This window comes from Gobio gobio, assembly GCF_949357685.1.
Source record: "Gobio gobio genome assembly, chromosome: 19".
Taxonomy (NCBI): Eukaryota; Metazoa; Chordata; class Actinopteri; order Cypriniformes; family Gobionidae; genus Gobio; species Gobio gobio.
Genome location: NC_137112.1, coordinates 20,647,299 through 20,672,207, shown reverse-complemented (window position 1 = coordinate 20,672,207; position 24,909 = coordinate 20,647,299). Strand labels below are relative to the sequence as shown.

General features: G+C 46.5%; 1 protein-coding gene across 1 annotated transcript in view; it reads right to left on the bottom strand.

The window, feature by feature from the left end:
- The window catches only part of LOC307142846 (adenosine receptor A1), a 155,416-nt gene extending 154,473 nt beyond the window's left edge, over window positions 1-943 (bottom strand). Inside the window, exon 1 of the mRNA XM_079843980.1 lies at window positions 261-943. Within this exon, the coding sequence (XP_079700106.1) occupies window positions 261-589 (329 nt within the window). The 5' untranslated portion in view covers window positions 590-943. The remainder of the gene's footprint in view (window positions 1-260) is intronic.
- Between the last annotated feature and the right edge of the window lie 23,966 nt (window positions 944-24,909).

Below are 24,909 nucleotides of genomic sequence, written 5' to 3'. Positions count from 1 at the left end.
CATATTTGTAGCCTATTGGAAAACAGAACAAAAATACTGAGTTTTTGCAATGTAGCCTATGCTATGCAACAAAAAATGCCATGTCTTTATGATTTTAAGATGTTCTGCTCTGATTTAAAGACCATTGTAAGGCCTTAAGCTGTGTAGGTGAGAATTAAGACTTTTTATGACCCACAGAAACCTTAAAAATAAAATAGGATTGGTAGTGAGAAATAGGCCTATTTACCAGTGAAATTAATAAGCAACCAAAATCTTATTACCTCATTGGTATCTTGACTCTCAGATAGCGGTCAACAGCAATAGCCAGGAGGGCGAGGATTGAACTTTGCGTTAGTACCAGGACCGTACATGCAACGAGAAGGCAGCTGTAAAAATTAGTCTTCAGTCCGATGCTTATGATTATAGCCAGGGGAATGACAAGTGCACCGACCGCAATGTCCGCAAGAGCCAGGCTGACGATAAAGTAAATAGTCGTGTCTCGTAGAGATCGGTTGATTCTCACAGCCCAGACCACCATCACATTCCCAATGACAGAGGAAAGGGCAATGAACACCTCCATCCCAATGTACAGACCCAGGACATCAGGCATCCTTGCTTTGAATACAAGTGCTTCTGTTGAAGAGGATAAAATATTCCCCAGATTTGTTATGTATTGACGTGAAAGACTCCCGGTAAATCAAACGAGTCTAAACGGGCGTGTTTTTTTTATGGCTACATGTCGGTGCCAATGTTACATGGCGCAGGATGAAAACAGAAGTTGTGTTTCCTCTCCGAAATACGTCCGCGGCACCATGATCATCATCATCAAGTCCGGGTGTGTAGTCCAGTTCCACAGTGAACCATATGACTCACTTCAGACCCTCCACGAGCATTCCCCGCGCATTACATTAAGTCACAGCTCATCAGAAGCGATCTACGCGCGCCACCTGTGCACGAGTCACATAAGACAGCTTGTCTGTCGATGTCGAAAAGTCCAGTAAGGTCTGACGGTTACCTTAACTTTGAAACAGCTTAATAACACGCACATCGGCTCCACCGAAAGGCTCCTCATGCACGCTAGGGCGACCAATACAAGTTTAACCAATCATGTGCTACGGGGGCTGAGACGTGAGCAACAGCACCATATTAACTTGAGTTGCTGACCATCACTCAAGTTGTTATTCACATCTTTTAAATTTGAATTAGGTTGCTTATTAGATTGTCCTAAATATGATGATATATGCTAAATGTATACCCAGATAGCAATCATTGAAACAATGTTGAATCAATGTTGATGCATTTACGGTGTCCGGGAGTGCTCAACTTGCTGCAACTGACGAAAACACCCAGCTGAAAATGTTTTATTAAAAATGTACTTGAGTATGTTTTTAGTACAATACAAATAGACTATAACAAATTTTTAATACATTTAATATTACGTATTTTTCACCTGGGCATGCAAATAGGAAAAAACACCAGCAAAAAAAAGAACACCATATTTGCAGTGTTTTTCTGTTTTTTGCTGCGTTGTGAATATTTGCAGTGTGTTTCTGTATTTTGGTGCTTTGCGAATATTTGCAGTGTGTTTCTGTATTTTTGTGCATTGTGAATATTCACAGCACCTTTCTGTATTTGGGTGCATCGTGAATATTTGCAGCATGTTTCTGTATTTTGGTGCATTGTGAATATTTGCTGTGCGTTTCCATATTTGGTTGTGTTGTGAGTTTTTGCAGCGCGTTTCTGTTTTTGCTTGCTGTGCTTTTCTGTACTTGGTTGCAAACTTTTGCAGCACATGTGTTCAGTGCTTTCAGTGGCGGCGCCCGGGGGGGGGGGGGGGTAGGTGGTGCTGCAGCTCCCCCTATAATAGCCATGGCACCTGCCCAGCACCCCCAAGAAATGTCTGTAATTTTTTTATATTTATATTTTAATGTCATGTTAGAATATTCTTTTTCATGTTTTTAAAATAGGAATTAAATAATTATTTAAAATTATATATATTTTAGTCTAAAATAACATGAGGCCCAAACAGGTGATATTCTTTGGCCAATGGGCTCGGCGCTCGCGAACCTCTGACCTTAACTCATTTCAGCTTGTTTTTGATAGCGAGTTTTAGCAAAATAAAATAACGTTACACCAAAATGGATCGTTTTTTGCTCCTTAAACGTCCACGTTCTGAGTCACATCCTGAAACGAGAAACGAGACTGTGAAGGTGCAGACACAGCACTCGTCGTCAAAGAGCCTCAGGAACAAGAAAATCCTGGGGATGAACTTGAAGACGGAGAATCGGCGGCGGCGGTTTCCATTGAGGATGCTAACGTTACAGTTTGTGCTGCAAGTAGGGTTGCCACCCGTCCCGTAAAATACGGAATCGTCCCGTATTTACAAGCAAAATGACGCGTCCCGTATCAAACCAATACGGAATGCAAATTATCCCATATTTTACATAGGTCCACTCATAGTTCAATTAACATACAGATTTTGCAGTGTGGAGAATTCTGATAGCAAATATAAAGAAATCAATTTCACAATAAGTAGTACAGGAGCTCATTTGTGCGTGATTGCGTTTTAGCGGCTTTGTTGCCATAGCGGTGGAGTCTCGAGAACATTCGCTGTGCCGTGTGCCTGTAAACTTGCGCGTTTTTAAAAACATGTCGAGCTCGCGTCGCGTCCACCGTTTGAACGCAAGATCTCCAGATATAGAACTGAATATCAAAAAGGTATCAATGGGTCTGTCCAGTAACTCATGATGAACTTCAGGCCAACTGCACACTTTATGAGAAGCATTTCAGTGTCTCAGACTGACTGACTTAAAGCAGCAGCGGTGACAGACCGGTCTATGTGACACACACCTCCGTGCTTCTAAAGGTATAACTTAGGCCTATAGTTTTTTTTTTTATGGATAATATGTAATATAATATTCCATACATTATCAGAGCTTGGCAGAGAGAATTATTAATTTTTTAGACAGGGTAATTAATAGATTATAGCCTAATAAATGTTATTATTAATTTATAATTTAGCTAGGCTATATTAATCATACATAATAAATAATCCTGTCATATAAAGTTTATGACATTTAAAAAATATTTAGATAAAAATGGGACAAATAATTACATGATAATATAGTCATCATTTAAGTAAATTAATAAAGAAATAAACATTTTTGAAATTCAAGAAAGTGATTACTGGTTCAGAATGACTGCTTAAAGGGACAGTTCACCCAAAAATGAAAATTCTGTCATCATTTACTCACCCTCAAGTTGTTCCAAACATGTATACGGAACAACTTGTGGAGAGGTGGTGGTCCAGTGGGTTAAACCACTTAACTGATATGCAGAAGGTTGCTGGTTCTATCCCAGCGGTCACCACCAGTGTGTCCTTAAGCAAGGCACTTTACTCCACGTTGCTCCAGGGTATTGTCCCTGTAATAAGTGCACTGTAAGTCGCTTTGGATAAAAGCGTCTGCCAAATGCATAAATGTATACATTTCTTTGTTATGTAGAACACACAGGAAGATTAATATGGAAGTCAATGGTGCCCCCAAAGCAGCTTGGTTACAAACTTTCTTCTAAATATCTTCTTTTGTGTTCAGCAGAACAAAGAAACTCATACAGGTTTGGACATCATGAGGGCGAGTAAATGATAACAGTATTTTCATTTTGGGTGAACTATCCCTTTAAAGTGCACCAAATAGGCTCTAAAGAGTTCTTTAGAAATAAATGAATGGGTGTCCCTTATTTGGCCACACTAAAGGTGGCAACCCTAGGTCAGACTAGTGTGTTGGTAACTGGCTGTGTGATTTCGTGATCTGAGCATTTTAGGCCGAAGCATGTGTCTGTTGCTGCTCCGTTGTATTCAGGGCTCGACTGTGACATAATTGTGTGAAATAATATTTCCAGAGGTTTACATTGGCAGGCTTATGTATGTTGTATCTATAGCTCTTGCATTGAATACTTAGGCCTATTATATATATATATATATATATATATATATATATATATATGCCTATAGTTGCAGAACGAATATAGTTAATGCGGGCGTGTACGCATTAATTTATACCAGGGTGGTCCAATGCGACTCCATAATGCCATAATGACGCCGCAAAATTCAAAGCACCTTCTCTTAAGTGTTGAGCATCCCCATAGCACCTGCAACAGAAAATCTCTGGAGCCGCCACTGAGTGCTTTAAGTGGGCCGGTACGCGCCGGTACTCAGTACCGCCACTTCCAAATATAGCTCTTGAGCGTACCGCCACCTCTCTGTGCGCCCAGAACGTGCTTTTAGCGTACCGGTATGCTCATTTGCAAGCAGAGACTACATTACTCATACACCCTTGAGTTTTACAAGTGAAAAGTGCATGCGTCGCTTTTGCCGCTGTCAGTGTCAACAACTCAACGTGGTCCGGAGAGGGTGTGCAACCATAGCTGCTCGGTTAAAATACGAAAGCACTTGTGCCGCAGTCACAAGTGGTGACGAGGACGAGAGTGACACTACTTCTACCGATGACAACAGCCGCATGTTGTAGCTATAGTTTCTAACTGTGTTGCTATTTGATTAGAAAAAAAGAAAGAACAAAGTTAACATTGGCCAGCATGTTAATGAGGTGCCGTCAATGGTCTTGCTTTGTAAATAAACCCTTATTGTAACAAATTATATAGTTAAACAATTACAAGAACTATATGTTCCCTTTCGTTCAGTCACTACGACGTACGTTAGTGACTAACGAATGGGGGGTTTCGCCTAGAAGCCAATTACCTTCGAGGTGTTTAACAGCGCCCAATGGCGTGCCAATGCCATGGGCAATGCGGAATTTGCATACGTAACTCCGCCCCACCGCGTGGGTATATAAGGAAGTACGCTGGCAACATCGCATTATGTTTCTGCTTTGGAGCCAAGAGTATCTCTTCACTCCTTCAAGCCTTTAACTGAGTCTTTGTCAGCCTTCGAGACGAGCAGCTTTCCAGAGGCGTTGGATCTACGGCGCGTTCCAGTGATCGCATACTGCCTGCCTGCTGATCTGCGCAGTGGTCCGTCTGACAGCTGGTGTGTGGTCCCTGGGCGCTTCGGCGTCTCTGCGAAGCTTCTTCTCTAAAAGAGCATACACGTGGCACGTCCTTTTCAGGATGTCTCGCCCGTGTACTTCTGGGTGTGGCCGGTCGTTGACTTCCTTCGATGGGCACGATCTCTGCTTGGTATGCTTGGGCGTTCAGCATGCTCAAGCAGCGTTCGTGGATCAGTCATGTTCCCACTGCGGGAACATGACCATCGCGGTGCTGCGGTCTAGACTCAAAGACCTTCGTACTGAAGTGAGAGTCCCCTCAACCACACCCCGATCTACCGCGCCCCCCGTGGCCGGTACTTCGGCTGGTGGTCAGGGTGACCTGAGGGTTACGGTGTGGAACAAAGCCCCGACGCTCATGCCTCGGGCCACACCCCCCTCTAGCGTACCGCAACCCGTGAGTGTCCAGGCTGAAATCGCGGGGCCAGCTCCGGCTCCCCCGCGCATTTCGTTTGGCGCTCCGGAGGATGATGCGATGTCGGTCACCGCATCACAAGGTGGGCTCGAGTCCTCTGAGGATGACGACTCGGCTGTGCTGCCGCCTTCGGGCGCGCCAGCATTGCCCGAGTCAGACCCAGAGCTGACAGCCATGTTGTCTCGGGCAGCCGCGAGTCTAGGGATAGAGTGGAACCCTCCGCCCTGTCCCGAACGCTCGCGGCTCGATGATTGGTATCTGGGGGCCCGCGCTGACTCACGTCAGTCCCCGCCCTCAATACCTTTCTGTCCCGAGCTGCATGAGGAGATTGCCCGGTCCTGGAAGTCCCCGTTGTCTTCCCGTGTTCGGTCTGCAGTCTCCTCCGCCTTCTCCATCCTTGATGGGGCCGCGGCCAAAGGGTACACTGGGGTCCCCCAGGTTGAACGTTCTGTTGCGATGCAACTGTGTCCTCAGAGCGCTTTGACCTGGCGTGGTGATCCTAAGCACCCCTCCAAAGCCTGTCGATTCACATCAACCTTGGTGGCGAAATCGCACAGCTGCGGGGCAGGCTGCCGCCTCTTTGCATGCCATGGCGATCCTACAGGTCTACCAGGCCAGGATCCTCAGGGACATGCACGAGGGTGGAGTTGATCCGGGGCTCTTAAATGAGCTGCGTGCCGCCACCGACCTCGCTCTCCGGGCGACGAAGGTGACCGCACGCTCCCTGGGTCAAGTGATGTCCACAAATGTGGTCCAGGAGAGACACCTGTGGCTAAACCTGGCCGATATGCGGGACACCGAGCGGACACGTTTCCTCGATGCCCCCATATCCCAGGCTGGCCTCTTCGGCGGAGCGGTTGAAAACTTCGGCCAACAGTTTTCAACCGCCCAGAAGCAGACTGAGGCTCTCAAGCATGTACTGCCACGGCGGCCAGCTGCTGCTTCCACCCAGCCGCCGGCACAGTCGCCTCAGCCTGCTCGCCGCCGAGGACGCCCTCCTAAGGCTCCCGCCCCTCCTTCACCCGGGCCGGGTCGCGGAGGAAGCCGTAGGAAGGCGTCCAAGTCCCCTCAGGCCGCCCCGCGCCCCGCTAAACGCCAGGCCAAGCGGCGCTCCTGAGACGGACGGCTCAGGGATGGGAAATTCTTTCGAGGAGATGGTAGCAGGACCACTCCTTCCCCCGGTGGAGGGCCGGGGGAGAATCCTTTGTTCAGCTGCTGGCCTCCGGGTCAGCAGCACCCTAATATGGTCAAAGAAAGAATTAACACCCCCATCCCTGAGCCCCCAGAGTCTGGTGATGCCAGTGCGCGCCACCCACGGGTCCCGCCACTCGCATCCCACTCTGTCGCCAGCCCCCTGGCAGAGCAGACCCCAGTGGAACGCGCGTCCTTCCCTGGTCTCCTCTGTCAGGACGCAGCCGTTAACCGCACCCCCACACCGGGACGCCCAACAGCCTCCCTTGTCCGGGTCGGTAACGCTGCATCGCTGCCCCACATCAGGTACGTCTGTAGTCCGAATGACCCTGCTCGTACAGTCCCTGGGAGCCTGGCTTCAGATTCCAGGGCTGTCCGGCTGGGTCGAGAAGACAGTCAGGCGCGGCTACGCGATTCAGTTCACGCAGGTTCCTCCCTGTTTCCGGGGAGTCCGCTTTACTATGGTCGGGGCCAATGCCCCTGTCATGAGAGCGGAGGTTGCCACCCTACTGGCGAAGGGTGCGATCGAACCTGTCCCTCCAGCCGAGATGAAGTCCGGGTTCTACAGCCCATACTTCATTGTACCCAAAAAGACCGGTGGGTTGAGGCCAATCCTGGACCTGCGCATCTTGAACCGTTACCTTCAAGTTTCCGTTCAAGATGTTGACAGCGAAACGCCTTTTCGAATGCATTCGTCCCGGCGATTGGTTTGCAGCGATCGACCTGAAGGACGCCTACTTTCATGTCTCCATCTTACCTCGACACAGACCGTTCCTACGGTTTGCTTTCGAGGGGCGGGCATACCAGTACGCGGTCCTCCCATTCGGGCTATCTCTGTCCCCTCGCGTCTTTACGAAGATTGCCGAGGCAGCCCTTGAGCCCCTACGGCAGCACGGGGTTCGTATCCTGAACTACCTCGACGACTGGCTCATACTGAGTCACTCTCGAGAGCAGGTTTGCGAACACAGAGATCTGGTTCTCCACCACTTAGCCTGTCTGGGCCTTCGGGTCAACTGGGAGAAGAGCAAACTCTGCCCAGTGCAGAGGATCTCTTTTCTCGGTATGGAGATCGACTCGGTCGCCATGTGCGCGCAGCTTACGAGCGAGCGCGCGCAGTCTCTGCTGACTTGCCTCCGTCAAATCGAGAGCAAGAGTGCGGTTCCACTGAAACATTTTCAGAGGCTCCTGGGGCATATGGCATCGGTAGCCGCGGTAACGCCGCTCGGATTGCTACATATGAGACCGCTTCAGCACTGGCTTCGCGATCGAGTCCCGAGATGGGCATGGCGGTCTGGCACGCTCCAGGTCCAAGTGACCCGGGCCTGCTTACAGACACTCACTCCGTGGTCGAACCTCAGTTTTCTACGGGCCGGAGTGTCCTTAGAACGAGTTTCCAGGCATGTTGTTGTATCAACAGATGCCTCCGCCACGGGCTGGGGTGCCATGTGCAATGGACAAGCAGCCGCGGGCTCCTGGACAGGACCCCAGCGCCTCCTGCATGTCAATTGCCTCGAGTTGCTGGCAGTACGGTTCGCCCTGCACCGCTTCCGAGCGTTGCTGAGGGGTCAACACGTACTTGTCCGGACAGACAACACGGCCACAGTAGCGTACATCAACCACCAGGGCGGTCTACGCTCCCGCCGTATGTCTCAACTCGCCCGCCATCTCGTTTTATGGAGTCAGAAGCACCTGAGGTCCCTTCGTGCTATCCACATCCCGGGGGTCCTGAACCGTGCAGCCGACGAGCTCTCACGGATTCAGCCACTTCCTGGAGAATGGAGACTCCATCCCCAGACGGTCCAGCTGATTGGGGAACAGTTCGGCGACGCACAGGTAGATCTGTTTGCCTCCCAAGACTCTTCCCACTGCAGCCTGTACTATTCCCTGACCGAGGGCATGCTCGGCACGGATGCACTGGCGCACAGCTGGCCCCAGGGCCTATGCTTATATGCGTTTCCCCCAGTGAGCCTTCTCGCACGAGTACTGTGCAAGATCAGGGAGGACAAGGAGCAGGTCATGTTGGTCGCCCCGTATTGGCACGGCCAGACCTGGTTCTCAGAACTGCTACTCCTTGCGACAGCCCCTCCCTGGCCTATTCCTCTGAGACCGGACCTCCTCTCTCAGAGACGGGGCACCCTCTGGCACCCGCGTCCAGCGCTCTGGAAGCTCCATGTGTGGCTTCTGGACGGGACGCGGCAGGTTTGAGTGGCCTGCCACCTACGGTGGCCGCCACCATCACTTCCGCTAGGGCAGAGTCTACACGACACCTCTATGCGTTGAAGTGGAACCTCTTCGTCACCTGGTGCTCTTCCCGCCAAGAAGACCCCTGGAAATGCCCGATCGGGTCCGTGCTTGAGTTTCTCCAGGAGGGGCTGGAGCGAAGGCTGTCTCCCTCCACCCTCAAAGTTTATGTGGCCGCTATATCTGCCCACCACGATCTCTTGGAGAACAAGAAGGTAAGTCAGCACGACCTGATCATCAGGTTCCTGAGGGGGGCGAGGAGACTGAATCCTCCTCGCTCTCCTCTCGTTCCCTCTTGGGACCTCTCAGTAGTCAAGTCAAGTCAACTTTATTTATATAGCGCTTTTAACAACGTAAATTGTTTCAAAGCAGCTTTACAGTGTTAAACAGGAAAATAATGCAGCATAATTTTATTCAGCTGTATAGCCATTCTGGAAAAATTTCAAGTATCATACAGTGACAGTGTGGGCTTTAGATCAATAATTCGATCAGTAATTTAGTTTAAATGGTTAATTTAGTTTATTATTTAGATTTATTTCGATGTTTAGTTGAAAAATTTAATGTCCCCAACTGAGCACGCCAAGCCAGAGGCAACAGTGGCAAGGAAACCAAAACCCCATTAGGTGACCTAATGGAGAAAAATAAACCTTGGGAGAAACCAGGCTCAGTCGGGGTGCCAGTTCTCCTCTGGCCAATTAACAAACAGCGTATTATTATTATTATTCTGGCAGTTTTACAGCTCGGAGGTCATAATAGATCAGAATATTCGAGGGACCGGGGGCAACATGCTGGAGACGGGTTTATTGAGGATGATGTTCATTAAATAATTATTAAAGTGCTATATTCGAATGATCGGAGGCAACACGCTGGAGACGGGTTTATTGAGGATGACATATCGATTTAAGTATTATTTAATTGTAATATTCGAACAATCTGAGTCAACACGCCGGAGACGGGTTCATTGAGATGCCGTGCCGATGAGGCAGTTGCAGGGGGAGTCTAATCACGGTCTCTCAGACACTTCGGGGTCCTGTGTTGGTCTTCTATGGGCGCAGGTCCACCATCTGATCTGGATACGGCCTGGATCCGGCTGACTGCAGTAAACCTCGGGATAAGTAGTCCTAAGTGCTCCTCAGAGGCCTCCCTTTGAGCCTTTACGGTCAGTCGATATTAAGTTTCTGTCGATGAAGACGGCTCTGCTGACCGCATTGGCCTCTTTTAAGAGGGTCGGGGACCTACAGGCATTTTCGGTTGACGAAGCGTGCCTAGATTTCGGGCCGGCTAACTCTCACGTGACCTTGAGACCCCGGCCTGGATATGTGACCAAGGTTCCTACCACTCCCTTCAGAGATCAGGTAGTGAAACTGCAAGCGCTGCCTTTGGAGGAGGCAGACCCAGCCTTGGCATTGCTCTGTCCAGTACGCGCTCTCCGCGCTTACGTAGACATGACGCAGTGTTTCAGGACCTCAGACCAGCTCTTTGTTTGTTATGGTGGAGAGCGGAAGGGAAGAGCTCTCTCAAAGCAGAGGTTGTCTCACTGGATAGTGGACACCATTGTTTTGGCTTACCAGCAACAAGGTCGACCATGTCCCCTTGGTGTGAGGGCACACTCCACCCGGAGTGTGGCCTCGTCTTGGGCTCTAGCGCATGGCGCCTCGCTAACAGACATCTGCAGAGCTGCAGGCTGGGCGACACCCAACACATTCGCCAGATTCTACAATCTCCGAGTGGAGCCAGTGTCCGACTATGTACTCGCCCCCCCGAGGGGCCGGTAATGGACCAGGCTCTAGGTGTCTTCGCTTGCTCGCCACTCCACTCCACGGACTGGATACGTGCGATATTTTTCCTCAGGTGAGCTCCCCGAGAGCCCTGAGCTCCTCCAGCACTGTCGACGCCGACATCAGTTCAGTCTGCCCTTTCGAGCCCAGACCCTCATGTCCGGCCAGGTGCCCCGTGTGCATGGTTCCCTCCGGCGACCCCCACACGAGTATTTCCACCGTAAGCCTCCTCAGTAAGCAGGTGTCTTTCCCTTGGCAAGCCCTGCCACCCCTAGGGTTAAAAATCCACCTTCGGCTGGTACCTTAGAGTTCTTCCATATGCAGCCCACAGCGGGTCATATGTGTACTCTCTAAGTCCTCCCCACGGGTAGGCATCTTTGGCATTCCCTCACTGGGATATGCTTCCCAGTGTACCTTGGTAATCCTGTGATAAGTGGGAGTCCTACGACCTTAAGTGGAGGGACCTCTCACTTACGCAGGGCACTGGACGACAGCTGAGTGGCGTGGTTATATTGGAACGTTAGTTCCCATTCCCATCCCATTCGTTAGTCACTAACGTACGTCGTAGTGACTGAACGAAAGGGAACGTCTCGGTTACGTATGTAACCCTCGTTCCCTGAGGAGGGAACGGAGACGTACGTTCCTCAGCCACATCAGCTGTGCTGCTGGAACGCGGCGTTCAGATCTTGGCTCCGCAGCAGATACATAATGCGATGTTGCCAGCGTACTTCCTTATATACCCACGCGGTGGGGCGGAGTTACGTATGCAAATTCCGCATTGCCCATGGCATTGGCACGCCATTGGGCGCTGTTAAACACCTCGAAGGTAATTGGCTTCTAGGCGAAACCCCCCATTCGTTAGTCACTAACGTACGTCTCCGTTCCCTCCTCAGGGAACGAGGGTTACATACGTAACCGAGACGTTAGTTCTAAGGCTGAGAACAAGTTAGAAAGAGCTTTAAAATGCGGACCTTCTTGAATTATTGACTAAACAATCCCCCCATAACCATTACAAACAAAGCCCCGCCCCCTCTGGTGAGTACCGACACTTTATTTTTTCCACTTCAAGCACTGCAGGTGTTGTCAAATTGATGAAGATGTTTTCTTTATTTGCTGGTGTTTCTTTCTATTTGCAAGTGTTTTTTTCAGTTAAGCTCTCTCGGCCTCTGTACTAATTGCATTTAATTAACATTACAAAGTGATAGCACTTTTGCAACCATAATTAATATTGAAACAATGGTGAGATTTGAAAAAAAAGAAAAAAACAAAAAAACAATGATAATGTCAATTTATCTACGTTATGAAGTGATGTTGGTTCAATATCACTTTTGAACCCGCAATTAAAGTCCCTGTAAAGTCAAAACTAAACATGTGTTCTGAGTTTCTCACACCACAGATAAATGTGTTATTAACCACCCAGCCACATTTGAATCATTAAAAAATCCGCCAAGTACATAAAATAGCTTATCAAAAACTTGAAAAAATGAGCAGAATTCTCTGCTCTCAAACGCTGGGGGTGTGTCCGTTGTCGGTGCCGAAACCACGCCCACTCATGGGAAAGCTGCAGTAGCACACAAGACAACACTCACGTACTGAATCTGATCACAACCATCTATGATCACGATGCACCAGATGTCGGCGGGACGGGAGGATGAAGGCCTGGGCAGGTGATAGTCGGTTCTGCAGCGGATTATCAGTGAATCCCAGTTGTCTCCGGTGAAAGTTTGTAAAACTATCCGGTGTATTGTCACTGCAGACTCAGAGGCAGGCGTCGGTGGTTATCCTCAAGAGAGAGTATAGAGGGCAGCACTCGTCAAACTGACAGGTTTATTGCCCTCTAAGCCACGCCCCTTTTGACCGTGGGAATTTCCCCACGCTAGCTCCTCCCCCTTATGGATGATGTATATACACCATGAGAAAATTGGACACGTGTAACGCCCCTTATGTTTTGAACATCTGAAGTGTGGGAATTTTCCCACGCTAGCTCCTCCCCCTTATGGGGTGATGTATGTACACCATGGGAAAATTGGACATGTGTAACGCCCCTTATGGTTTGAACATCTGAAGCGTGGGAAAATTTCCCCAACGCAGAGAAGTTCAAAGTGATGTTAACTTTTTTAAAGAAATGTATAATAAAGACAGAGTCAGAGATGATATCAGTGTTTTTTTTATTTTATTAAAGAAGACGTAATTTCATTACATATGAGATCTTTTATCACTTTTAAAACGTTAAAGCATCGATAAGTTTAAATTGCATTTTTTCTCTAAAAGTTGTCCAGAAAAAGAGTTAGTGTTATTTTAAGATGTAAAGAAATCAATAATTTACACAAAAGCAAATGTGTGCATTCAGATTTGGAAAAAAAAACTATTGCATTTACATAAAACACAAAATTAGTTTCAAACTGTAACATAAAACACAAACTACAAACTAGTTTAAAAACATTACTAAAAAGACTAAGGTTTTTACATACCGGTTGTTTAAATATACACAAAGTGTCTTCTTCACCTCTCATGGGGGAAAGTAAAAACCTGCGTCCAGTCCTGCCGGAGTAGTGAATCGAATGACGTTGTGGCGAGCTTGCAGAGAGACACACGCAGACTCCTCCCCTACCCCGCCCACACCACGTGACCACCGTGGGAAAAACTAAATTACCTTTGGTTCTCCGTGGATAAAAACGCGTCAACGGGTCACATCGAGGAGTTAAACGGTTGAGGGAAATTTATAGAGAAGAATTAAACTATCCGGATGACAGTAAGTAAAAAAGTATTTTTGTCTAATCATATTTTTATTCATTGAATTTTAAAATAATATAATATTGTTTTTTTAGAAAACAGAAAACAGAAACTTTCAACGTGTTTTGGAAATCGCAACACTGCCTCTGAGCTATCACCAAACTGCGGATATTGTTGAAGAAGGCCAGAGGGGTTCTGTGGAGCTTCTACACAGAGTAATTGACACACAGAATCAGCACAGCGCCGACTTAAGAAGTGCGGTTGAATACTTATCCAACGGTCAAGCCCGTCTGCTCGAAGAAAATAGACAATTACGAAATGATCTGTCATCAGCTCAACGAGAGTTATCAGAGGTGAGAAACGATCAATCGATGCTGATCACAGCGCTGGCACTAGTCTCTGAAAGATTAAATATTATCCAGAGACAGTCGGCGGGTAGACCTTCATAAGTGTTTTGGATAGTATTGTTTTTTAATTATTTTTTTCTGTTATTGTTTTTTATTTCATTTTCTCTATTATTTGTTTTTATTTCATTTGGGTGTTATTTTCTCTATTATTTGTTTTTAAATTCGTTTGGGTGTTATTTTCTCTATTATTTTCTCTATTATTGTTTTATCTAATTTTATGTAATTTTGTTATACACGTTAGTAACATTGTGTTTTATATTTACTGTTCTGTTTCATACAATTAAAATGTCTTCTAAAAGAGTAAGAGTGGAGTCAGAGTCTGATCAAATAATTCGGTCGAGATTAAGACCTGCTGATGAGAATAACGAGAGGTTGCAGCTCCTGATACATCAACAATTGAGAGCTTTAGATACTGATGATTTGTCTAATACAGAAAGATTGGATAATATTATATCCGAACAACAAGATTGGATAGCACTGAATGATGCAGATGAGAGTGTACAAACAGGTGGGATGGAGGGAGGTGAAAGGCAACCCACGGAGTTAAGTCGAACGGAGATAGATGCGCTAATGACTTCAGGCGGTGTTATAGGTGACTTCACAATAACACCACGCCCGCGTTTTAATGGTGTAGAGTTACAGAGATTGTTAGATCTCAGTCAAATACAGACCACTGACTTTATAGAATATAATTCACATCTTCATACCATTCTTAACGATACGATTGTCTTTTCACAACAGCTGGCTGGTGAAAGAGGTTTCATAAACATAGCGCTTGCTGGCGAGAGTTTACCGGGGTCTGTAAATGCAGTATTAACTCCCGATAATAACCATGACCCCTCCTTATTCATAAATCAGATTGAACAAGCTGCCCAGAGTAATAATGATGTGGCCGGTGATGCAACTTTAACATTACAGATATCGATCGTGCGAGATAAAACAGGGGGCGGACCGAGGAGGAAGATTACTGACATAGCTATCAGCGAGAGTATTGGTAGGAATAAAATGCATTTATTTAGTCCGATTAATATCGATAACTAAATGTGTTTGAGTTACTGTCTAGCATATTTCCTCAATCCCAAATTCACAGATCAAGAATTGCACGCACCTGCGATGGATATTCACACAGGATGTGGGTTTAAGACAGACGAGCAGATAGGTCTTCACAATTTATCTGTTTTTGAAGATAAATTAGACATAAAAATTGTAGTTTTTTACAGGGATTGTTCTGGGGCGCTGGTGGTACACAAAAACACAGACAAATTACACGCAAAAACAGTCCATCTATTTCTGCACGAGGGACATTTTCATCTCATAAAAAATTTAACCGGATTTATAGGAGCGTCGTGCGTCTGCGAGTACTGTTTTAGAGGCCATAAAGATAGAAAAACACACGAGTGTCAGTTCGTTTGTAAAATATGTATGACATCCGAGTGTCGTTCGTATATGACCAGAACAAGACAATGTGCAGAATGCCTGAGATTCTGTAGAAACAGTTTTTGTTACGAATCACATAAAAAACCACAGGCCCGCGATGAAAGATCTCAGTGTAAATCTGTGAAATTTTGTTCAAAATGCCACGTCGTGTATAGGCCCTCGCATAATGATGAAAAAAATAAAAAAAACTCATAAATGCTCTCCAGAGTATTGCATACATTGTTGTGAAATTTTGGCGAGTGAAGGGACTCACGAGTGTTACATTCAACCTCTAAAACCTGAACAGTACAATGAAAAATACATTTATTATGATTTTGAAACATTCGTTCAAGATGGAAAACATATAGCAAATTATGTTTGTGCCATCAGTCAGGGAGGAGAGACGTTTGAAGCCAGAGGGCAAGACTGTGTCGCTGCTCTAATTAGACATTATAGACGACCGAAATATGAAGGCTATACATTTATAGCTCACAATTCATCAGGGTTTGATAACTATTTAATTGTCAATTATCTTGTTGGAGAGGGCTTAACTCCAAAACTCATTTTCCAGGGCTGTAGAATTCTATATATGTATGATACTACGTTTAAACTACGTTTCATCGATTCATGGCAATTTATCCCCTTTAAACTAGCAAAAATACCAGCAGCCCTTAACTTGGAGGAACGAAGCAAGGGTCATTTTCCTCACCTCTTTAATAAACCGGAAAATGCAGCATATATCGGTCCCTATCCTCCAAAGGAGTTTTACGGTTACGAGGCCATGAGCCAGAGCGAACGTGTCACTTTTGACACATGGTACGAAGATGTATCGCATGAGATCTTTGATTTTAAAAAAGAGCTCGCCTTCTACTGTAAAAATGATGTTGTTATACTACGCGACGCATGTGTGAGATACAGAGCTGAATTTATCAATTTTACAAACATTGATCCGTTTAGATCAATTACATTACCCGGTGTGTGTATGAAAACTTTCAAAACAAATTTCCTTTCGCGTGACACGTTAGCCCTTACACATAGTCACGCCTATATTAATCAGTTTAAGACATTTTCAAACGCATCCATCCAATGGCTTGAGTATGTCAAAACGAGTCAAAACGTGGAGGTACAGCACGCATTAAATTATGGCGAGCGGCAGGTTGGGCCATATCATATTGACGGATATTATGAAACTTCTGACGGTATTAAAACAGCTCTGGAGTTTTTGGGTTGCTTCTTTCACGGGCATTATTGTCGCTTTAAATCATACGAAATAAATCCGTTATCAAAAGTCTCTTTTGGTGATCTAAGGAGACAGTGTGAGAGCAAGCTGGACAGTCTCCGGAGAGTTTATGGCATGTGCGTCATCACTATGTGGGAGTGTGAATGGGATGGGCTGAAACAAAGAGACCCTGACGTCATACAGTTCACACTTACCTACCAACCACCCACGCGGCTCTACCCACGTGACGCGCTTTATGGGGGTAGAACGAATGCATTCAAACTCTATCACAGAGTAGCTGAAGATGAGAGAATCGATTATTTTGATTTCACTTCTCTCTATCCGTACGTTCAGTCTACTAAAACCTATCCTGTAGGCCACCCCAAAATTCTTTTCAAGGATTTTGAGCCGATAGAGAATTATTTTGGTCTCATAAAAACGATAGTTCCTCTTTGCAGATCATGTGCCGAGCACCAGATCCACGACACACAATTACGGGGACATGGGTGAGTGTCGAGCTCGAGAAAGCTATTCAACACGGTTATCGCGTGGTGAAAATACACGAGATCTGGCATTTTCCAGAGACATCTGACACATTGTTCAGAGACTATGTCAAAACGTTCCTCAAACTAAAACAGGAAGCCTCGGGCTACCCTGTCGATGTAGTGACAGAGAGCGAAAAACAATCTTACGGATCTGATTATTTGGATAAAGAGGGGATTCAGTTAGATCCTTCTAATATAAATCATAATTCTGCAAAAAGATCCATAGTGAAACTAATTTTAAATACGCTCTGGGGTAGGTTTTGTCTCAGATCTCCCCTAGCACACACTGAGCTTGTGACAGACTCACAAGAGTTCAGCAAACTTTTATTCAGTCGCGCACACGTATTACGTCACTTCTCCTTCGTATCTGAAACGGTGGGATTAATTCAATGGAGTTCTCCTACTCAAGACCCCTGCCCCACACGCGATGTTAACATTTTCATCGGGGCTTTCACCACTGCGTATGCTCGTTTAGCCCTCTACAATCTTTTGGATAAATTAGGGCGACGTGTTCTGTATGTCGATACAGATTCCGCTGTTTTTGTATCAAAATCCGAGGATTGGGTCCCTGAGACGGGTCCGTATTTAGGACAGCTAACGAGCGAGTTAGATTCCGTTCATGTCTCAAAGCTAAAGGGATCACGTTAACAGCAGAGAACGCTGAAATAGTGACGTTAGACAGTCTCACTGCCCTTGTGCGTGGTTATGTTGAGACAGGTGACAAGTTACATCTGTCAGCACACACACACACCATTATTCGCAACAAACGTCACCTCACCTTATCTAACAGATCACATCTGAAAAAAATCTCAGTGGTGTATGACAAGCGTGTGCTTCAACCAGACTTTACAATGCTGCCTTACGGGTTCTAGTCATATTTTTGAAAATATGTGTGAAACAGATGTGTTCGACTCGAGGTTAAAACACCCGTTTTCAGCAATTGTCGCCGGTCCGTCCAATAGCGGAAAGACTTTTTTTGTGAAGACTCTGATGTATAATTCAGAAAAAAAATTTTCTGTCAAGTTTGATAATTTTGTGTACGTGGATACATCCTGGCAGCCGATGTATGATGAAATGTTACATAGTTTTGATATTAAATTCATTGAAGGCATACCAAAGACATTGGTCGATGGATCCTTATTTCCTTCTGGTAAAACTTCGCTTCTCGTGTTGGACGACGTTATGACTTTAGCTGCTTCTAACGCTGAGGTGGAAAAGATTTTTACACAATATATACATCATAATAAGATTAGCTGTCTTTTGTTAATACAGAATCTGTTTTTCCAGGGTAAATCTACCAGAACAATAGGTCTCAATACAAATTATTTAATAATATTTAAAAACCCACGTGATAAACAATAGAGAGGTGTTTTAGGGAGGCAGATGTATCCGGGGAATACAAAGTTTTTTATCGAAGCCTATCAGGATTCAACCGAGCGTCCTTACGGCTACTTATTAATAGATTATAAAGCACAGAAAATTTCGCCTTAGAACGGATTTGCTGTCAGACTACCCGGTGGTGTACGTTCAAAAGTAACAATGAGCGGAAGGCTTTCCAGAAACCTCTATCTCTTAAAGTTATTATACAAGAGCTCGCCTAAGCAGCGGCGTGTTATTCTTCAGTCTTCCCCCGACGAGTTGATATTAGCTCTATGTGAAGTAGCTCTCAATATTCTTCATGGAAAGATCCCTCTAACTGTGAAACAGCACAGGGTTTTAAAAAGAAGAAGAAATTAAATCAAGTATGTAGCGAATAAAAAGATCAATATTAGCAGGAAGAGACATATGATTAATCAAAAAGGGGGTTTTTTGCTCCCTCTCCTCAGTGTAGCTCTTCCATTCATAACTAGTCTAATAACTAGAAACTGAAGAGGAAAAAAATGCAACATACCGAGAAATTATATCTTGTGCCAAAACATCAGCTGGATAAACTAAGAAGCACACCAGCTCATGAGAATATCCAATCGACTGTGGAGAATGATCTGGATTCATCAATTAGAGAAATATTACAGAGACATGATTTGAACACTTACGAAAAATCCAAACTCTACACTAATGTTCTACAACGATTCTTGAGCGTGGTAAAACACGGGGATATAGAAAGTAACTCTCTAACTCTTACACTACCGGAACATGAGACACCTGCCACCTCCCACATCCCTGAACTTAAGAATGATGACGTCAGTGATGACGCAATCGTGTCAGAAGTTTTAGCCAATATTCCTCAGAGAAGCTTAAAAAATGTGAAATATATTATTGATAAAATGTCCAAAGCCAAACACTTGTCTTCATGGACAGTAAACAGAGAATTTGTTCACAAAGGCAAAATCATTCCCGGGTCCCATATATTTGATCTGATAAAGAGCATAACATCACCACAGATGATGCATGAGAACCGATGCCCTGTAGGCTGGCATGAGTTTCTGGATGCATTTGGGGCATTAAAGATTCCTTATTCGACTATAACTAATCACACATCCCCGATGAAGATGTATTTAATTCACCCAGGCTAGATGTAAAACAATGGTTGGATTTTTAACAATGATATGTAATGAGATTGTTTTTGTTTACAAAATATTGTAGTGTATGTTATTGTACAACATATTGTATGCAACCTGTATCTGATGTATTGGTTTTATTGTTTTTGATGTTAAATAAAGAAGGAAAAACGAAATTATTCATTTGTTTATGACTGGTTTATTCATTTCATTTCATATACATATTCTTTATTTATTCATTACACAGGAATGAATAAGACTGGAACATTTTACCAGACTGTACACATTGGATACATTTAAATATTTTATTATTGCAAACACTGGGTTTCAATGTTTTCACAAAAAGAGAGACCATAGCATCATTTCTTAACAGATTATCGTTATGGTAAAATTCCATTATATTTTCATACTCAACACCTCGTGAAATATGATATAGAAAAAATAAACAATAATCCCCACAGGTGACTGACGTGTGAAAGTAGAATTATCCGTCATCGCTATAATGATGGATTTGGGCAATGTGCCGAGGAAGATATTTTCATGGTTTGAGACGCGCGCCCCTGACGGTATGGAGAAGTTCTTCACGCAAACTCTGTCAATAGGATATTTAGCCGTGGCTGACAGTAAGGCTTGAGCGTGCCCCAAGCGGAGGGAGGGGGAAACTGACACTCTCTTGATAAAAAGAGAAGCGGAGATTATTTTTAGTTTATAATCGATCGCGTCCCCACGCATAAGACAGAATGCGTCTTTCGCTCTAGTTAAACGAATACGAATATCGACCGCGTTCAATAGTAATTTCGGCTGAAAAAATATATCGCTGTGTATTGGACCGAGCAATTCCACGACATTGCTCCCCTCTGTGAAAGCAGCTCTTTTCGTTAAACCTGCATTATTACCAGCTGGATTTGTATCATCCATATGACCGGCTGTATCTTTGTAAAACAATCCGCCTGAAAAGTTATTCTCCAGGGTATCTTTTCCAAAATTAGTGAGCATCTCAAGAATACATCTGTACGGATACGTATTGGACGATTGTGACACTAGTCGATCTCAGAGGGAGACATCGACCTGTGAGAAAATAGTCGAAGACGGGTAGTTGATCAAACCCACCGGGGCTCCTTGGGGTATGTCAGCTCCATCTGGCAGAGTTATTTTGACACGTGTATATAACAATGTGTTATTCAAATCTGTGTAATCCTCGCCAGTCCCAGCGATGAAAAATTCAATCGGCGAAGAATCATTAATAGCTGCCACAGGCGGGATTTCCACATAAGTGTATTTTTCAATAGATGTCTGCGTTAAAGGAAGGGTAAAAATGTCCAATTCTGATTTGATGCACTCGTCCGACATACTATGAATCAGCGACATGATTTAGAAAATAGTATTGGTTCGTCTTTTCAAACTTGTAGATCTTTTCACAGTCTTCTTGCGACTTCGTCTGATTTTTGCAACTGAGGATTTCTTAGCGTTGCGTCTAGTCTTCTTTATGGCGTGACCACGCCCTCTCCTCATACGGGTCCCTGGTGGTTTCAAGCCTTTTCGCTGCATGACCATGAACCCGTGACCGCTCTGTCCTTCGGTGTTATCTTTATTATTATATGACCTTGATAGCGCGCTCGTAACCACATCGCTTACTATGTTTTTTGCTGCAGCTTTTATGTGGGGTTTTGCTATACTAAAACCCCTCCTTAGAAATGGAACTGCCATACGGTATAATCCACGGAACAAACCGCCAATTCCTGATCCGAAACCAGAACCATACATGACCCCCGTTCCGCTAAAACCTTGGATGGACCCACCACTTTGTGCTTGGTAATATGATATGTAGCGGTGAGGGTCTTCTTGGTACGGTGTGAGATAAGCCATTGTTTTAAAACAAATGTTTTCTCACCGGTCTAAAGTGTAGCTTCGTCACAACTTTTCCGTAGGTGAATCGCACGTCTTTATTTTGATCGTCTTTAATCTCAATTTCAATATCTGATATATAGTTTTTATTAAGACGCACGTAATGAGATTTGTCGTATCTTACGCTGACTGATTTACTAGTGTTCGGTTCAATATGTACCGCCTCTAATAAGGGGACATATGCGTTCCCCACTGATTGATATTCTATTATATCTATGTATACAAATAATGTATAAAACCCTCCACTTATATCTGCCTGGAATGGTGCGTATATGATGCTCCTCACACCCTGGTGTTCATCCGAAGTGTTTGCATTTTCTATAGAAACACCAGTTCCCTTTCAGTCGGTCACTACGACGTACGTCGGTAATAACCGACGAATTGGGATCACTTTAGAGAGCCCCTATCAGCTTCGAGATTTAGAGAACAGGCCAATGGGCCATTGGCGTGCGAGATTTGCATCTCGCGCTCCGCCCCGCGCCGCGGGTATAAACAGGAAGCGAGAGCATCGCACTGACGTCATTCACTTCGGAGCCGAACGGCGTTGATGAAGCAAGCCTGCTTTTCTAAAAGAAAGCCTATCTGCAAGAGAGATGCTCCAGAGAACGAGAAGGACGCTCTGTGTTGGCGAAAAGGCACGATCAGCGCGACCACATGTTCACCGCTGCATCATCATAACAAACTGCTGTTCTCACAGCATCTGTCGGTCTGGTGAGGGCGTTTGTTTCAGTGAGTGCACCACAGGACTGCACTTACCACCTGTGTGTTGCCGCGGTCTTCCCCTGGGTGCTTCAGCACTGTTTAAAGAGCGTTTCCTCACAAAAGAGCAACACGGGTGTGACACTGCGTCTTTTTCAAGACGTCATTCCACTCGTGCGTTTCTGGATGCGGTTGTTTCCTGTCCTGACGGCCACGATCCCTCTCGCATAAACATGTTGAGACTGTGTTCGTGGGTGATCCGTGTTCTCTCAGGGGAACCGGATCACGTCGACGCGCTGGTCATCTCACCTTCCGCGTGAGGGTTTGAGTGTTTGAGTGTTCAGCGCGCCGTGTGCCGTCTAGCTGCTGAGTGACAGCGCGGGTTGCCACGGCAACTCAGCGCGCGTCACTCGGCGGCTACGCATGTTGAGACTGTGTTTGTGGGTGGTCTATGCTCTCTAATGAGAGCATAGCCACGTCGGCGCGCTGTTGGTCTTGCCTTTTTCATAAGGGCTTGAGTGTTCAGCGCGCCGTGTGCCGTCTCACGGCCACGCCCACTGTCTCACATGTCTGCTGGTGGCTTACAGATGGGATTGCTGGTCCTAAAAAAAAAAAAAAAAAAAGGGGCTAGCGTTTCGTTTGGGGCTCTAGCAGAGGACAGATGTCAATCGCTGCATCGGAGAGAGGGCTGTTATGTGTTGAGAATGAAGATGATGCTGAGATTCCCACTATAATAGTGGGCGCTCGTGCTGAATCCGATTCATGCTCGACAGCCATGCTTTCCCAGGTGGCTGAGGCATAGTGCAACGCATAAATCGCCTTGCCTGCCCCTTGCCTTTCCCGGATGTGCGTTGGAAGGCTTTTGCATTATGGAACTATTGGTGCCAAAATATGGAACACCAATAGGGCCATAATCTGTATAAAGTTTTCCTCTCTCTCACTACCCTCATCGGTGGGGTGGCAGTGCCACTGGCAGGCCACCTCCGCCCTGCTTAGGGCATGAGGGTAGTTCTCAGCCGAGGTTGAGCTGCGCACAGCGCTGGCCCTTGGCTAGACGATGTCCAGAAACACCATTGACCCGGATTTGGTTCGGGACTGTTCTTCCCCCGGAGGAGGGCCGGGTAAAAACCATTAGTAATTCTGTTCCGCCACTGGGGTTAAAAACAGCCAGTGGTACCCAAAAATATATATAAAAAAAAAAAAAAAAAAGAGAAGAACAGTTCCAATATCTCTGGGTCTCGGGAGTTCAGGAATGGCAGCGTGTGACGCTACAAGCCTCGCCGCCCTCATTCCCCTCCCCACAAGAGGGCGAGAATGGCAGTGTGTGACGCTACAAGCCTCGCCACTCTCATTCCCCTCTTCTCAGCGGTGTGTGGACGACAGTGCGCGACGCTATGCCTCGCCGCTCTTGTTCCCCGCTGAGGAAGGAGGTGAGGCAGACCGTGTGCAATGCCACAAAGCCTTGCCACGCTCAGCCCCTCCTTCATTTGGAGAACGCGCTGGGCGGTGTACAACGCTCCCATGCCTTGTCAGCCTCTGGTGCCTCTCCAAATCACCAGCAGGGGGTGCCGGCTGTGGGAACGCACTCAAGCGGCCTTCCCACACTCGCGCACCCCCTCAGCGGATGCAGGTCGTGTGTCAGACCCAGACCCCTACACGGACCACTCCCATGTCGTCCTGGGGTCCCTGCATTCTGCCTCGCTGCCCTGCTGCGGGTACGTCTGTGGTACCGATGGCCCCGCTTGTTCGGTCTCTGGGAGCCTGGCTAGCGCTCCCCAGCCCGTCTCGCTGGGTCATCTGTACCATCAGACTCGGCTTGCGATTCAGTTCGCCCGGCGTCCGCCCAGGTTCGGGGGCGTTCACTTCACGTCTATTACGTGGGTGGATGCCCCCGTGCTTCAGGCGGAGATCGCTGTCCTACTGGCGAAGGACGCGATAAAGCCGGTCCCTCCAGCCGATATGAAGTCCGGGTTCTACAGCCCGTACTTCATTGTACCCAAGAAAGGCGGCGGGTTACAGCCAATCTTGGACCTGCCTTATTTGAACCGTTCCCTCCACAGGATGCCGTTCAGAATGTTAACGCAGAAACGCATCTTCAGGTGCGTCCGTCCCCAGGATTGGTTTGCAGCGATCGACCTGAAGGACGCGTACTTTCATGTCTCGATTCTCCCTCGACACAGACCATTTCTACGCTTTGCTTTCGACGGACGGGCATGTCAGTACAAAGTCCTGCCCTTCGGGCTGTCCCTGTCGCCCCGTGTCTTCACGAAAGTCGCGGAGGCGGCCATTGCTCCCATGAGAGAGCGTGGTGTTCGTCTTCTCAACTATCTCGACGACTGGCTGATTCTTGCCCAGTCGCGGGAACAGTTGTGCGAACACAGGGACATGGTGCTTCGGCACCTCAGCCGGTTGGGTCTTCGGGTCAACTGGGAGAAGTAACGCCGCTAGGGCTGCTCCATATGAGACCGCTTCAACACTGGCTACACGACCGAGTCCCGAGATGAGCGTGGCACAGCGGGTCCCTCCGTGTCCAAGTGACGCCGAGATGCCGCCAAACCTTCAGCCCGTGGTCGGACCCTTCATTTCTACGGGCAGGAGTGCCTCTAGAACAAGTGTCCAGGCATTCTGTTGTCTCCACGGATGCCTCATCCACGGGCTGGGGTGCCACGTACAACGGGCTTGCAGTATCGGGTCTGTGGACGGGGCCCCAACTGCAATGGCATATCAATTGCCTGGAGTTGCTGGCGGTTCGTCTTGCTCTCAGCCACCTCAAAGGGTCGCTCAAAGACAAGCACGTTCTGATCCGGACGGACAGCACTGCGG